The 16,683-nt window shown below is 40.1% G+C and overlaps 1 protein-coding gene and 1 pseudogene across 1 annotated transcript; one reads left to right on the top strand and one right to left on the bottom strand.

The window, feature by feature from the left end:
* The first annotated feature begins 135 nt into the window (after nucleotides 1–135).
* On the top strand, nucleotides 136–2,580 carry LOC149016864 (putative TPR repeat-containing protein At2g32450 pseudogene; annotated as a pseudogene).
* A 1,384-nt stretch (nucleotides 2,581–3,964) lies between these two features.
* LOC149016863 (Mitochondrial substrate carrier family protein) lies at nucleotides 3,965–15,848 on the bottom strand. The gene is made up of 6 exons (XM_089154899.1): nucleotides 15,552–15,848; nucleotides 15,378–15,453; nucleotides 12,867–12,962; nucleotides 10,135–10,651; nucleotides 8,967–9,102; nucleotides 3,965–4,538 (listed from the first exon to the last, which is right to left on the bottom strand). The coding sequence occupies exons 1-6, from the start codon at nucleotides 15,666–15,668 to the stop codon at nucleotides 4,344–4,346; spliced, it is 1,137 nt and encodes a 378-aa protein (XP_089011025.1). The 5' UTR covers nucleotides 15,669–15,848; the 3' UTR covers nucleotides 3,965–4,343.
* Between the last annotated feature and the right edge of the window lie 835 nt (nucleotides 15,849–16,683).

Genomic DNA, 16,683 nt, shown 5'->3' with positions numbered 1-16,683 from the left:
TTCGCGGGAACTACTCAATGCCAGCAAGGAGCCAAATAGAGATCTCATCTCACTTGTACCGTTACAAGCCATTCCTTTCTCTCTCTCTCTCTCTCTCTCTCTCTCTCTCTCTCTCTCTCTCAAACTTCTTCTCTAATGGCTCCGTCACGAAGATTATCGTCGGTGACATCGCTGACGAGAACAGATAAAGTCTATTCGATCTTCTGCAGATTTGATGTCAACAATGACGGAGGTCTCAGCCGGGAAGAGATGGGTGCTCTCGTCACCGCTGTTAACCCAAATGTCAAGTTCAGCTCCGAACAGATCAGTGCCATTCTCGATGAAGTTTTCAAAACTTATTCCGATTTCATCGAAAATCCTTTACCGGGTCTCTCCTTCGACGGCCTTCTTCGCACCTACGATGATGGCGCCGGGGACGTTGATAGGGATTATTCAGCCCTGTTTTCTTCCTCTGATCAGGTCAGTCTTACATCCCATTTGGAAACCCCTTCTTGTTCCACTTCGTCTTCGATGATTGGTTTAGCAGATAAGTGGTTGATGACCCAGAAAATCCCAAATCTTAGGGTGGCACCTGCTTGGGCTAAGTCGCCTAACCATGGTGTCGACTATGATGCTACCTGGAAGCTTGTTGAGGATATGGAGATAGTTATCAGGAGAAAGATTAAGACTAGTACTTATGGTAATCACAAGAAGAACAAATTTTCGAATTCCAGTGATGGGTTTTCTGATAATGGGTGGTCTACGGATTATAGTGTTGAGTTTGATGATAAGAAGTTCTTTTGGGATGAGAATTGTAAGGATTTCAGAAAACTGTTGAAGGAAGTGAGAGACATTCGGGCTGCCATTGATAGGAATTTGTCTAGGGAAGAAGCTTTTGATCGGCATATGGCTATTGGAAGGACTTTATGTGATTATAAGATTCTTAAAGAGGCTCTTCAGAGCTTCCAGCGTGCAGCAGATTTGAGACCGGTTGATGCTCGACCACATTTCAGGATAGGCAATTGTTTATGCTCGTTAGGGAAATTGGACGAGGCTAAGGTTAGCTTTATGTTGGGTCTGGAATTGGCAGAGACCAATTCGGGCAAATGGTTGGCTCTGTTGCCACAGATACATGTGAATTTGGGGATTGTTTTGGAAGGAGAAGGAATGCTGCTCAGTGCTTGCGAGCATTATCGCGAGGCCGCAGTGCTGTGTCCGACACATTATCGGGCTTTGAAGCACTTGGGGAGTGCATTGTTTGGAGTAGGGGAGTATAAGGCAGCAGAGAAGGCGTTGGAGGAGGCAGTGTTCTTGAGCCCTGAGTTCCCAGATGCCCATTGTGATCTTGGGGTGGTTCTTCATGCAATGGAGGAGGATGAGAAGGCAATTTTGGAGTTTCAGAGGGCCATTGACCTTAATCCCAGTCATTTGGATGCTTTGTACAACCTTGGTTGCTTGTTTCAAGATCTGGGGCGGTATCAAAGAGCAGCAGAAATGTATGGTAGAGTTCTGGGGATTCAGCCAAACCATTGGCGAGCCCAGGTGAACCGAGCAATCTCCCTGTTTGGAGGAGGGGAAGCTACGGAAGCAAGGAAAGCATTGAGAGGGGCACTCAAGTCGACTGAGAGGGTTGAGTTATATGATACAATGGCACACATGAAGCAGTTGAAGAAGAAAAACCACGGTGGTCGTTTTGCTAAGAAAAAGGAAAATTTGGCAGATGCAAGTGATGTGATTGTCGTGGAAGCATCCAAATTCAAAATGGCAAATGAGAAAACCACAAGGAGAGAATTTCTTGCCAGTGCCCTTCACGTCAGGGACTTCCAAAGGACTACTAGACTTCATCAATGTGATGTGTTTCTTCTTAATAAGGAGATAGGTGGACCTGAAGAATGGGAACCCAATTCAGATTCAAAGAGTGAGGAGCCGGAGAAATCAATAACGAAGGCAACATTAGAGGTTGTTTTGAGGAAGTTGCTTCACTTTCTAAAACCAGAAACTTTTCAGGGAGCAGTTAAAGCAGTTGATCAACAAATATTGTCAGTCTTGGATGCTACCAGTTCTGGAAGAGTGGACTTGGGCATGTTTTATGCTGTCATTGCTCCCATCTGTGCTGGAGAACCACTAAATCGCAAGCGTGCTGCCTTTGATGCTCTGTCATGGCGCTCGAGGAAGCAGGGTCAAGGTTTTATACTTAAGGTTGATGCATTGATCTACATGAGGTACTTGAGACTCATTTATCTCACTTCTCAAGGATATGGTGACCACTTGGTTGCCCCTGTAGAAGGGGAGGCCCAAGTAATTTCATTCTCTGAGTTCCTCCAAATATTTGATGACAATGAACGGGGCTTTGGCGTCTTGAGAACTTTGGTGAGACTTGAAACCCAAGGCAGGATCCGTCATGGTGGGCATGCTTGTGAGGCGTGCCGGTACCCAATTATTGGATCCATATTCAAAGAAATGACTTCTCACTTCAGCCTCTGTATGTCTTGTTATAGCCATGGCAGTGTTCCTTCTAAATTTAAGCAAGAACAATACACATTTAAAGAGTACAGTAGTGAGGCTGAATTAGTGAAAGACAAGCTTAAGTTATTTCGATGACATTCATGTGGAAAGAACATTGATTATCTATCTCTTTCATTTCTCCTCTCTAGATGTTAGAACCATAGGTAGCCGTTTTTGTGTATAATTTTGAGAATTGGATCTGATGAACGTTTGCACGACTGTGAAATATCAATTTTTCAACTGTTTTTGCCTGTTTATATTGAATGATGGGCAACTCTTATCTTTATTGTATCTAAATGCTCATTCTTGATGTAAGTTTTCAACCTCTCCCACTTTTGCTGCTAATCAAGTGATGTGGTTCGTATCTGGATCTCCCTTAAATCATCATTGGGGTTTCCTCCTTCAGCTTGAAGGAGAACTCACTTTTAAATATTTTCTAACCATGTCTATGATGTTCCTACCACTCTATTTAGGGGGTTTTGCTTTAGCCAAGCAACCCTGTTGGGATGCTTTTGCATATTCTCCTGTAGCATCACTCCCTCAATCTCTCCATGTTCTAGTAACTAAATAGTATATATTTGCTGGTACTTCTGTAGTTACGTGCACTTCTAATTAATGATCATAAAGGAATACAAAACTGGTGTCTTCATTCTCCGGACAGGGCCTGCTGCTCTCTTGACTGTTAGTTAAAGATCATACCATATCATTTATGTACATTCCATTTCTTTTCTACCATATTTTGTATTTTCTGATATTCAAGTTCAAAACTAAAATCTACACCACATTAGCCCGGGGGGGGGGGGGGGGAACTAAAATCTACGCCAAAAAATGAGCATTTTGTCAAACAAGAATGGTAATTTACTGCATTCTTTTTTCATTTGATAAATCAAACATGACTGCAATTTTGTTTTAGAGCTGCATAGACCCCTTGAATGGAAACACAAGATATGTATTTGGTATTATGGTCTTCCAGTAGAAAACCAAGTTTCTGTCCAATGGGGTTGTGATCCCCTTATACCTGAAGTGCAGCATTCAAATAGAACAAATGAGCTGGTGCTACTGTCACTGCATTCATTCAGGGCTAAACTAAATTGATTGACTAGCGGGTTGCACCATTTAATCTGTCATTAGCAATTCTAGGGGTACCCCCCTCCCCGAATCCGGAGCATCACCCCGTCAGGAGAGCACTTAAACCTAACGGCTTTACCACCACAAATCATGTGGGACCCACAGGTAAAAAATAATAAATAAAAAGATCCCATCACCCAACTCGGTCCCCCTGTATTTATAGTGGTAAAGCCGTTGGGGAGCACTGATCCGGACTCCCCCCCCCCCCCCCAAAAAAAAAGAGGATTGCCTGTATTTTTTTTTTTCTTTTTTTTCTTTTTTTTTTTTTTTAACCAAAAAAAGAAACATGAAGGTTCAATTCTAAGCTAAAATGATTACCCTCGCTGGGAAATGTAATGTACTAAAAGGGCAAAAAAGTAACACAAGATTCCTTATTCAAAAAATGTCAAGAAAATCTCAGTCCCAGAATTGCTCACAAGACTAGGACCAAATACAGTGTTCTTGGATCAGCCTCTGCACCTTTACAACCAAAAAATGAACAAGATACAGACATACAGCTAGTGTTGAATATACAACAAATTTTCAAAATTCAGTAGTTTCTTCTGCTTCAAGCATGGTTACACCCTAATGAACCAAATATAGATAACATAAAGAACCTGGTTTACAAAAAATGAATGTCAATAACGAATGCTAGCATGCTGTTTTGGAGTCTTGACATCAAAAGCTAAGACTACAAAGCACATCATCTTCCAGGATGCAGCTTCTAAATGGATATCTTTCTGCTAATTACTTCACTTCGGGACAAGATGATCAACAGCCAAAAAATAACTCCCCACTGTTGCAAATGACGCAAGTCCACCACGAGCCATCCGCAACCAAATTCCTCGGAACAGGTAGTTCCTATCAGCGGGGTGGATCCCTGAAACCCTCTCAATCCAATATCCCGGCTGTTTCCACCGGAGAAGTTTTCTCTCTATTGAAACATACTGCACAACAATTCAACATCTGAGTATTTAACATAGACTGGGCTTACACATGATTGAATAATGCCTCTTTCTATTTCATTGTTTTTCTTGAAAATGATAAGATATAGCATAGACATTTTCAATGAATCCATGAATGAATATAACCAAATTTACTCTCCATTTTCCAACCAAATGTATAGGGAAGGAAGAGAAGAAACAAGTTTGATGCTTAACATAATAGTCAAACCCACAAACTAAAAAAGACATCATTGTAAACCCTTCAACACCCAACTCCACCCCCCCCCCCCCCACAAAAAAAAAAAATCATAGCAGTATCTTTTTGAAATCTAGAATCCATCATACCCTTAATGGCAATCATGCAGCATTCGGGGTTAGGACATGTTGAAAATCTAGGGTTATTTTAGGATGTTAGGGATAAATATCTAAACCCCAAATTGTGGATATTTTATCAATATAAGGGGAGGGAGCCTCCAGCAACAGAATAGAAATCCTTTTGCTGGCTGCTCTTTCCCATATCTTGCAGCTTGCATCTCTTCTTCCTTCTCTTCTTCTCTTGATTTGTTTACCTAGCTAAAGGTTTGTAACAGGACCTAAATTTACTGGACATGTGCATATGAACAACAAAATATGGTAAAGATTTCAGACAAATCTAAATTTCCAAATATCATTCTAGGGTAGTGAAAATATTTTAGGGAAAAAAAAGGTCCTAGGGAAGGGAGCTCCAACAGAAACAATTAAAAAACCAAGGGGAAAGCCCACACAGTTGACTCTTGCGATCAACCAGAAAATTTGTTAGGTGACACGATGTCCCATATTCTAACAGTCAGATTGCTAAACAATTTGACAATCTGGAAGGTGCATGACTAAATCCTCAGCCCATGTTGTGGAATGTTCAGAACAAGATAGGATGCCCAGGTAAGAATGTGCCGGAAACCTGATCCCAGTTTATTATTTTTTAAAATTTCTCTAACAAAAATATAAAATCTCTCCATGTCACAGCTTAGCAGGTCTTATGGATGAGATGTGCCTTGCATATTCCAACGGTAAGACATCACCTGGACTTCCTATGGAGAGCATACCGCATCCAAGACCCTACTTGATGAAGCACAGAAACCAAACAATCATGAAATAAAAACATAACTGAATCCCCAGTGACACTCTCTCTCTCAGAGAAAGTCATATTGACAAAATATTAAGGGTAAACATCCAATATACACCATGGGTGTCAAGGCGACAAGGCAATGCTAGGCGATAGAGGGCAACGAAAACCAAGGTGACGACAAGCAAGGGCGACAAGGCATCCACCTAGGTGCGTGGCAGCCGCCCAGGCAGACGCTTTGACAACTATGATATAAACCCACTTTTTTTCTTTCTTTCTTTTTTTTTTTTTTTTTTTTTTGGGGGGGGGGGGGGGTGAATAAGAAATTCATTAGCAGAAGGAAAGAAAAGAGGGGGCGGAGTACAACCGGAGAGCTAAGGGCCAAGCCCTACAAAAGCCAGCAAGGCCAAACAAAAGGAGAAGGGGGGGGGGGAAGAAGCTAGGCCTCAAAGGCCAAGAACAAAACCCAAAATAAACTCAGGCCAAATTATTTCTGCTTTTTTTTTTTTGCTTTTTTTCTTCTCACTGATGGGAACTCAACTACATAATTATCAGCGAGGGAGTGGTGTCCTTTTGTTGAGCATGAACTTCTCCAACAAATTCGAAAGAGGTGGAGAAGCTGTCTCTTTAGAATGGTGCTTTATATTAACTTCCTAAGCACAAGGAGTGGGGACTATTAGATATACCATCAGGGAGAAATGAACCCTGACCTCCCCACTAGGGAGGCATTGATCACTACCAACTGACCTGACCTTTGATGGTCCCAAGAAGGAACCTCAATGTCAGAAGAGCCCCCAGGCTCACCAGCAGCCACCAAAATGAGATCAAGATTATACTCGCGGAAGGGGAAAGGGGAAAGAGGAAGAGTGAAGCCCAAAGAGGGGCCAGCAGGAGAGGAGAAGGGAGCAAGGATGGGCCCAATAGAAGACCGAGGAGGGAGGGGAGGGGAGGGGTAGGAGCTCTCCCAGCAGAGAAGGAGGTGAGGGAAAGGTTGGGCCCAGATGAAACCCCCCCCCCCTTTTAGAGCTAGGAAGTTACTAAGTGGTAATTTTTGTTTCCTTTTGGGACATTACTTGCCCAAGTTGATTAGATTCATTAGAAGCAAAAAAAAAAAAGGCCCTTTCTCACCCCCAAAGCCCTCACCCTCCCCCCCCTCTGCCAAGCCCGGCCCCCAACCCAAAAGATGGATTAGAAGGAGAGTGAAGAAGGGGGGAGATCCATGACACGGAAAGGAGATAGAGAACAGGAAGAATGGACAGGGTGGGCCTCACGAGGTTGCGCGGGTGGAGGGAGACCACAAAGTAGGGATTAGAGTGAGAGAGGTGAGATGGCGACTTTTTTGATTTTGTTTGTTTTTATTTTAACATTTGATCACATGTAGAGCATTAAAAAAAAGAATGAGAGGTACAAGGAATAGTAAGGGAGTGGCAGGCAAGCAGTGGGACTGAGGAGACAAGCTCACGGAGGACAGCATCACAGCCAGAACTGAGCCGGCAGAGGATACCGGAGCCACAGGGATTATCAGCGGCAGGGGAGCCAAAGAAAGGGAGATGACTAGCAAGAACGGGGGAGAGAGAGAGAGATCGAGCAGCCAACTTGCTCCCGATGACGGTAAGGAAGAAACTCCTGGAGACAGGGTTACCAGAAAAACCAGAAGGAATGACCACAAGGGGAGGAAGGGTTGTATCAGATCCAGGGGTAAGAAAGTAGCAGTGAGAGTGGAGTCATCAATAGGAGAAGGAGAGTAGCACAAATCAGTGAGAATTGCAGGGAGATCATCCACTAAGAGAGCTACAAAGTGATTTGTAAAGAGCAGGAATGACTTGCAGGAAGATCAAGTCCGGATTGACTCACTGCACCATCAGACAGGGAAACCTTGACAGAGTCAGAACTCCGCCGAGGAGGACGAGAATTGTTGAGACTGCATGACTGGTCCAAGCCTCTTGGAGGGTCTACAGAAGCTCCACTAGACACAGGGGGTGCCGGCAGCACAAGTAAAGTTACCAAAGCACTTGCATACCAAATAGTGGTGTGGCTACCAGATTCCTCCTTGATTGGATTGAAGATGGAAGAGGAGCCACAGCAGAAAACACAATGCAAATGCAAGCGAAAGATAGCCGTCCATCTTGAGGGTTCTGGTGTCTGAGAAGAGAGGAGAAGTTAATGCAGAATCAACAATACTCAAGCTGTCAGCACACCAGTAGTGAAAAGGGAGTCTCGGTGGTGAGAACCAAAGAGGGAGAGAAGCAAGGTTTTCACGTGTGAGAAGCAAATTTTGATGCCAAGGTCCAAGAAATAAAGGTTTCTTACCAACCATCCACGGCCGTTCTTCTAGCACCTCTTTGACTGAGAATCTAAAGAGGAAGAAGCGATGGTTGAGCAGGAAGATCTCAAGAGAACCCGAGGGCTTCCATTGCTTGGTCACAAAGGCTTGCACGACGTGGAAGGGGGAATCTCGAGCCAAGGAAGTTGCCAACAAGACAGCAACTCCAGGTTGAGGCTTCAGAGTTGAGAACACCATTCGGACAAAAAGCAATGACACAGCCATCTTCAACAGAGAGAGCAAAGAATGCAAGGGATCCCAACTTTGGAGGGGTTGGAGGGCGAGGAAAACAGAGATGTCCATGGAGCAGGAGTGGTAGGGGAAGACAACAAGGTAGTGGGCAGGGAAGGGGAGAAGGGGGGGGGGTCCGCCATTCCTCAACTACACTTTATTCTTTTTCCTCCTGTGAGCATGGAAGTTTCATGTGAAGCAACTAAGAGCTTCAGATACTCTTTAATTGATTTTTTCTCACTAAACATAGGAAAATGTAAATACTCCCATTTTGTTATAGGCATTTACAATAACATCTTAAGTTACAGGATTTTGTTATAATTTGTGCTGACTTCAAGAAAATATTAGTTCCGGATACTTCCGAAAACCAGGGAATCAACAAATGTTGGTGCACATAAAGTTACAAGCATAGTTCAAGTCACACTAGGAAACAAAATCAAACTAGATAACATTTGGGCCAATGACAACAAAACCTAAGTACTTCAGAAGGTTAGGCAAGGATATGAACCTTGATATGAGAAGGATCCAGGAGCAATCAGTCCTGATTCAGACAGATGAACTGAACCTGCCTGATTTTTTGCCAGTACTACTAGTAACCAACCACCTAGTGTTGAACTGTTGATTAATTGGAATTGGCTGATAGACCCAGTCTGATTCCAATACATGAAAGTTGCAAGCTTGGGTCCTAGTCCCATAACAAATATACCGTATTTGCACACGCAGTACCTGGAAAATACCATGATCTGAGAGTTTGCTGAAGAGGAAGGTTACATACCTTGGGCACCACAGTACATTGTGAACGACTTTTTGCAGTGTCAAAGCAGTGAGAAGCAGCAGCAGCTATTGAACCAGAAAATCCAGCAGCAAGACTAGCAGCCAAAGGAGATACAGGACCAATTTCTTCAATGGACCTAAAGACAATGGGATCAAAACTGAATCTTAAGGATGGTGAAGTAACAAACAACAGGAAGAACAGCACCCAGTTCCAAAGGAAATTTTCTTCATTTTTCCAATCCATACATGGTGTACACATGAGTTCAAGCATAACATGCATGGGTAAGAGCAGAATCCAAAAACTCGCCAAAATTTCACTAATTTCAATAAGTCCATGATGAAACAGGAAGCGCAAACTTCTCTACTGTGTCAAATTTATGTCCTTGCAGCCAGTTGCCCCTCCTGATGGCCAAGTGAAAGAAATGGAAAATTATGCTGTTTCAGAAAATGTGAAATTTCACTATTTCACTCCACTCATTTAGTCTGACCAGAAGGGCCTACTGGAATGAAATACTGAAGTATAGGCAAGAGTAGTGTATCCCAACAAATGGCACCATCTAGGCATCTTTTCTAAGCCAATCAAATTTGGTCAGAACAGGAAAAGACCTTATAAAACAACCTGCTTTCGTGCAAAGCACACCAATTCAGTCATTCATTGATTTCCCATTTTAGATCAGTGTATGCATAACATGGAACAAACAAAATAAAAAATTATAGAAAAATAGGTCAATCTTGGGCAGGTTGGTTTGGGACATGGACTAACTCATATGCTTGAACAAAATAGTAACCATGACACATAAATCTAAACACTCACCATGAACCTAGGCCACCAGTAATTGTTTAACCTGATGGCTCTCGCCAGATCAGCGAGGTTCAGATAGGCTGCAAAAGCAACCCAACATTTAGTACTTAATACTGCCAGTATATGATGCTCTTGGGAGAAAATTCATATATCAAAGTAGGAAAATACTTTAGATGGAAAGAATTCTTTAGTCTTCCAAAATTGTGTATTAAAATGGAAAAAAAAGAAAAACTGTCTTGGTACAAATGAATAATATAATGACCATAATACAGAGCAAGACAAAAGCAAGATACAGCTAAGAGAGAGTGAAAAGAAAATAAAGTCAACTCAAAGCAAGAAACATCATGTAATAGAGCATAAATAAAACCTGGGTGGAGGATTCATCTTTATTGCCTTCTGCTCCAGCATCCCTATGTGCAAAAACTGCCAGCCTGAAAAGAATACACCACAAAAAATGGAATCCCTAACTACAGCTGGTCGAAGGCCTCTCCACAAAGCATTCCACCCTTCCAAGGAAATGATACTTATGGGCGTCTTAACATCATAAACAGCAGGTGGTTTTCCAGAACCAGTCAGCATCCATGGATACTCTTTTAGAGCACTCACCATATTAGGATGCTTCTTAGATAGAGGGGACAAAAGTTCAGCAGTATGGTCCCATGCCTTCTTATCAAGACTATACCCATGCAGAAATCTAGCAGTTACTGGTGTGTTGACTTGGTTAGCTGTGACAGATGAAGAAGCTGGGAGATCCACAGCAGCAGTAACCTGAGCACGAAGTTTAAAAAGTTCAAATGGAGTGCTAACGAGAGCTTCTATGGCACCAGCTGCAATGCCTGCCAAAAGGGCCTCAGACACATAGACATAATGGTCTTCCCGTCCATCTGCAGAAAGGAAAAATGCAAATTGTGGCAGAACTTAAATAGACCATAAATAAGACAACCCATTAACAAAATAAAAACAAGGTCAACAAGATAAGAAAATTATTTGTTCCAATTCTCTAATCTTCGGAGTAGATAACAATTTGGCATATGTGGATTACCTGTTCCACTGTAACAGTCTACAGAAACATGCATCTGTTACCTCACTGATTATTTTAATTCCAGAACTTCCCAATTACAATATAGTCTACTACTAAACTAGGTGGCAACAGTTTGTGTGCATGATTCACTAGTTTAGCGAGTAATGACATACTTTGATGAGTATCATTGTTGTTTGCCATCAGCCATCATTTTCTGATCCCTAACGCTCCACGACCAAAAAAAATAAACAGAAAAAAGAAAACACAATTATAATCCATCGTTGTTATATTCTATCACATTTCTTAAGTGCCTTGCATTGTTCTTTCAAATACGATGACCTGTAAACCTCAATAAATCATATGTATGGCTAGAATAGGACTGGCTTGTGGTTTGATATGGTTTCCTTAACCTGTCCTACATCATCCCAGGATAGCTTAAACAAGTAGGACAAGTTAATAGAGTCAGTCATATCCAACTTAAAAAAACGGATATTTGGGGAGTCACTCTCCGTAACAAGGACACTCAGGCTGTGCACCGACCACTAACTTCTGACATTGTGAAGAACTGATAAAAAAAAAAAGGGTCTGGTTGGATATGCTAACCAGAGGGGAAGCTCACAATCTACCCACAGCAGAACCTCTTCTTTGCAGAAAAAGAACTTCACCCAGAAATCAGGAAGTCCACAGTAACAGCAAGAAAGCATCCACAAAAGTAATATTTCAACTGTAAATCACTTCTACCATCTATTATAAGTGGAATCATCAATCCTTGCTGACCAAACTTGATTGATTGTGAGTCCATAGATCAAAAGAGCCTGTGAGATGCAAAATTTGCTCCAGCCAATGCTAAAGAAATGATGCCATGTTTGACACACTGCAACCAGATCACATAGTTTCTAAACTCAGCATTTACACAACAATTCAAGGACCTTTTGGGTGAGCTGAAAGGTTCCAACTCCTTGCTCTAAAAGCCCTAAGCTGGAGAGAACAAAATACTGCAAGCTAGACCAGGTGAAATGTCATATATACTTGAAGACAGCTCGGATTCATGATGGTCTGCTCCAAACCTCCTCACAGATACGCAATTCACATCACTATGGATCCAAATGAAGAAAACTTAAATACCAAAGTAACTACAGAAATCTCCATTCTCTGTTGGGATCCTTATTGTTTTAGTGGAAGTGGAGGTTGTGGTGGCCTTTTCAACTATCAAACCAAGTCTTAGCTCTAATAACAAGTTCAGATTTTAGTACTTGAGTGCATGACAGATTAGCAAGTATAGTTGCCATGGTGCCAATTCTCCACTCACTAAGTTGTGTTGGGGAGCTTATCCCTCGGTGAATGTTTCTTATAGATATCGTGACAGGTGATGTTCCAACACCAAAAGAGAGTGCTCAGGTGGCACATAAGATAGACACGACTTTTGTCGTGTGTGAATCGGTTTGTGCTTATGAACATCAGATATTTTTCATAATACTTAAGTTGTTAACTCATTTGATTGCTCCATCGCCACATAACGGGGTTTTGGGTGTAATAAGACAAGTAGATAGTACACTGACAGATATCTTGGTGAGAAACTAAATCATTTGAGTTAATACAGTTTAATTATTTTCCTGCAGTTAATGATTAATGGATTCTCTTTATACCATTGATATTGAGATCTATGATGTGGATGTGAGATGTGGCCCTCAGCTATGAGATCCTAGATTATGTTATGTGCAGCATGCCAATTATACCCTGAACCTAATAGTTCAGGTGAGGTGTGTTAAAGAGCTACTGCCAAAAATTAGTTTCATTAAACAACAAACTGCTGATAATGTTCAAGAAAATGTGAAGGCCCATCTTTTCTTCATTTATTGTTCTCTCAATGTACCATTGATCCTCCTTTCATTCTCATAACTTACTATAATATTTCACAATTTCGTCACAGCTGGTAAAGGAAATTTAAAGAAATGTTGTTTCCACATGAGAGAACTGCATAACCATTTTACAAGCAAAATAGGAAAGATGGTTGAATCAAATAAAACTATTGAAAGCATGCACTTACTCCAAATTAAGAAAAAGGAAAGTGATCCTACCTTTATAAAAAGCTGTCAAAAGTTCATAGACTCCAAAACGAGCTGCTAGACCAGGAAGCCTTCCAAATGTGGACCACCCAAAACCAGAATACAAACCTAAATACAATCATATACAGAGTTCACCTCAGCAAACAACAATGTGTAATCAAAATTAGATATGGTATGAGCATTTCCGGAAGGAACAAAAAGGTACATGATCTAAAACTAGATACAGTATGGGCATTTTTCTAAGTGTCTTTTTTACATTCTCCACCCCCAAACGAGGGAGTAAAAAAAGCCAATGAAACCAGAAAAGTGCAATAGAAACAGCATAACTTCCGGGCTAACCCAACCTGAGCCTAGCACATCTAACCCCCATACTGAATACATTCATATGTGAAAAGATCAGGGCAGAGGGCAAACAGGGACAAAATAGATCATGTGAGATGAGAGAAATTCATCAATTGACAGAGGATGGTAGAAAGAAAAGCAAAACAAGCAAAAAAAATGAAACAATTATAGAAGTTCCAATGGAACCTTCATGAAGGACAACAACTACAATAGCCCCCAAGTCCGGAGATACCAAAAGCCACTGACATGGAAGCTGAAACAAAAACTATACCAAACAACAAATCACCAAGAGAAATCCAGAAAACTGTAATATCACAACATGAGGCAGACCATCTCAAGTTGGAAAATGGAAAACCTACACCAATAAATCTGGAAGAAAAAGCTAGGATGACCCATGGGAAAAGCCAATTGGGGAAGCAGGCTAGGAGGTGCCATATCCTAGAGAAAGGAAGTAAGGAGGAGTGGGTGGACAAGCCTTTCGAGTCTTGTCTGTTGAGACTCTATAGTCAGCTTGTCATAGCCCTGGGGTAATACCAAATCAAATCTGAATCCAACATTAGAAAGTTTGTATGATATTAAACCCCTCCCCTTGGAAACATGTCAGCTATCAATCGTATCCAACTGCCATCCCAATTACGGAGAAAGAAGAATGAAAGAACTCAATGAAAAAAACATTGTGAGTTACTTCTCAAGTCATTTCCACTTCTTCTATGTAACTTGCAATGAGATTTACATACAAGAATCATGGCATTAGCTTTAAAAAATAATGAAGCAGGTTAACAAAAGCTCTCTTCAAAGATATTTCACAAAGTATAGAGTTTAAAGACGAAAATATTAAATAAAATTAATATTGCTCATTTAATGGAAAAGCTAGTTGTTAAATTCATAGGATTGCTTTATTTAATCAACAGCACAGCAAAATGGAAATGCAAAAGCATAAAGCTTCAAAGGGTAAATTAATGGAGTCAGCTAGCTGTTAGATTCAAAGGATTGCTTTATTTAATCAACAGCACAGTGAAATGGAAATGCAAAAGCATAAGGCTTCAAAGGGTAAATTCTAGCAGCAATTGTTACTGTTAGCATGCACTATAACTTCAAAATTGGTAATCAAACGTCAAAAGAGTTGTAAGAAAGGATAGATTTTCTAATGTATTCAGGTATGCATCGTTGTCTCAGTTAATAATTGCACGGAAGATCGAATGTGAGAAACTTTGCTCCTGTAATAATGTATTAAGGTATGGAGTCTTGTCTCAATACAGAATTGAATGGAAGATAGAACATGAAAGAATTTTTACTCTTGTAAGCAAGGATAGTTTTTCTAATGTATTCAGATAAGCATTCTTGTTTCAGTAAAGAATTAAATAGAGGATAGAATGTGAAAGAAATATTTTATTAAAAAAAAATCAATTATAACCTGGTCTAGTTAATATGTTCGCCGCTTGAGTAAAAAGTTTGAGAAACCAAACAGTACAGAATCTCCCTAACATATACCCACACCCCAATGTCTCATCACCCAGAGTAGTATAAAGTGCTATCCATGAAATTCTTTGAAATATAGAATGCAAAACATCTCCTAGTATTCTCTTTTAGCAGTACCCCGGCTGGAAATGGAATCAACCCAAAATAATAGTAATAAAATAAAATAAAAATTCTTGATTTGTTTTTAATTTAAGCACTCTTCTTATTTCTCCTTACTAAACAACCAAATATCACTATATAAACTGCTGGTGAACTCCTGTAATCAAAAAATGCCTCAACCATCCGCTATTCAATCAGAGCACATGCTGATAGACACAGTTCAGAACAGTCATGTTATTGACATCAAGTAGCTTACAATTTGCTCCAGCAAAACCAGAGCATGTTCATTTTTATTTTTATTTTTTTGAGCTATAAAACCTATATTTATTCGCTTTCTTTCTCTTTTCTTCGGGCACAATTTATTTAATTCTACTTGAATATCATAAAGGGAATTTTAAGAATATCCCTGCTTTCAGCTTATCCCAAGTATAAATTAGAGATGATATCAGTTCATCGATCACTAAAATAGAAAATTTTAACTAGCTTCATTACTTTACGCTTGAAAATCTAATCCGAAATAACTCAATAATTTTTAACAGGATGCCCGGCCCCAAAATGAAAGACCATAACAACAATTGAAAGAGACAGATATCTCAAAATCACCTAAGTCCCCTCTTATTGTTCGAATCCTCTCCAGAACTTGAGCTGCTTCCAAAGGTTTGCCGGGACCTGCACCAACCTATGATCCACCCTAATAAGCAGCATTTATGATATACAGTATTGGAATTCTTTGCATAACAATTAACAAACACGAAGGAAAGGGTTAAAAAGTTATACCTGGATTAGGGTTTTAAGTGTGTCCAGAGGATGAGTGATAAAAGTTCCAAACGTTACGGAGCCAGCAGCAGCAATGGCATGGGCAGCAAACAAATGGTTCTTCAAGAGATCCTCCATCACTCACACTCCTACATAAAAACCTAATCTGCAGAAGAGGCTTTTAGCGGATAAAACTGATTCATCAACAGTCAAGACTCTTTGGCGCTTCAAATTCGAACCAGAGAGAAATTAGGCTTCAAAAATCCAATTAATATCCATGTCGACATAAACGCCTTGCAGGCTGGCAGCCGCAGGTGAAGAAAGGCTAACGCAGATGAAAACCCAAAATGGTTCAACCGGAAGCTATCAAGACAAGACGCTGAAAATTTTACTAAAATTAGAAGTACATTAATTAAGGGCCTGTTTGGTTACATGAATCCAGAAATTTCAAATCTCTAGATTCATGAATCTGAGAATTATATTCGTTTGGTTGTAAAAATCTCTAGATTCATGAAATCTAGAGATTCACATTTTTACACTAAAAACGTGAATCTGTAGATTTATGGGTAAGGGGTGAAATCTAAAGATTTCAAAAAAGCTATACATTTGCACATTCATAAAAATCAAGTCGATCAAATAGTTTTTTAAGATGAATCCACAGATTTCATTCCACAACCAAACATCTAATTTAATAAATTATAACTCCATAGATTTGAAATTTATAGATTTGAAATCTCCAAACTCATGTGAACTTATTCAATGCCATCCATGTGCTATGCCTTCCCAATCCTTCATGAAGATGAATTTAGGTTTAATTTTCCCAAAACTGATACTTTCTTAGATATATTTTATCTTAAGATAATTAAGAACAAAAACCACATAGGATTACTTAGAAATATAAATTGTGATAAATAAACAACTAGTGAGAGTAATCCATGGAGAACTATATTTCCTAAATAGGCAAGTAAAATGCTAGGATTTATCTTCAAAAAAAAATTTGTTATACAATTTAAAATTATTAGTGATTTTGTTTTTTTTTTCGGTTTTCGGTTTTCGATATTCACAAAAATATAATGTGCGATAGCCCAAAGTTGTAATCTCTCAAGAAAACTTTGATGGGATAAAGACTATATAGGAAAATTACCCTTACTCT

The sequence above is a fragment of the Hakea prostrata genome, chromosome 5 (assembly GCF_041222555.1).
Source record: "Hakea prostrata isolate BN-2017 chromosome 5, UWA_Hpros_2, whole genome shotgun sequence".
NCBI lineage: Eukaryota > Viridiplantae > Streptophyta > Magnoliopsida > Proteales > Proteaceae > Hakea > Hakea prostrata.
Note: the sequence above shows the minus strand (reverse complement) of the source record. Positions and strands in the feature narration are given on the sequence as shown.

Coding starts and splice junctions, on each gene's coding strand:
- LOC149016863 (XM_089154899.1), bottom strand. CDS start 15,668: ATGGAGGATCTCTTGAAGAACCATTTGTTTGCTGCCCATGCCATTGCT. Junction 15,454..15,551: donor CACTTAAAACCCTAATCCAG/GTATAACTTTTT, acceptor GGTGGATCATAG/GTTGGTGCAGGTCCCGGCAA. Junction 4,539..8,966: donor AATGTACTGTGGTGCCCAAG/GTATGTAACCTT, acceptor ATTGTTGTGCAG/TATGTTTCAATAGAGAGAAA.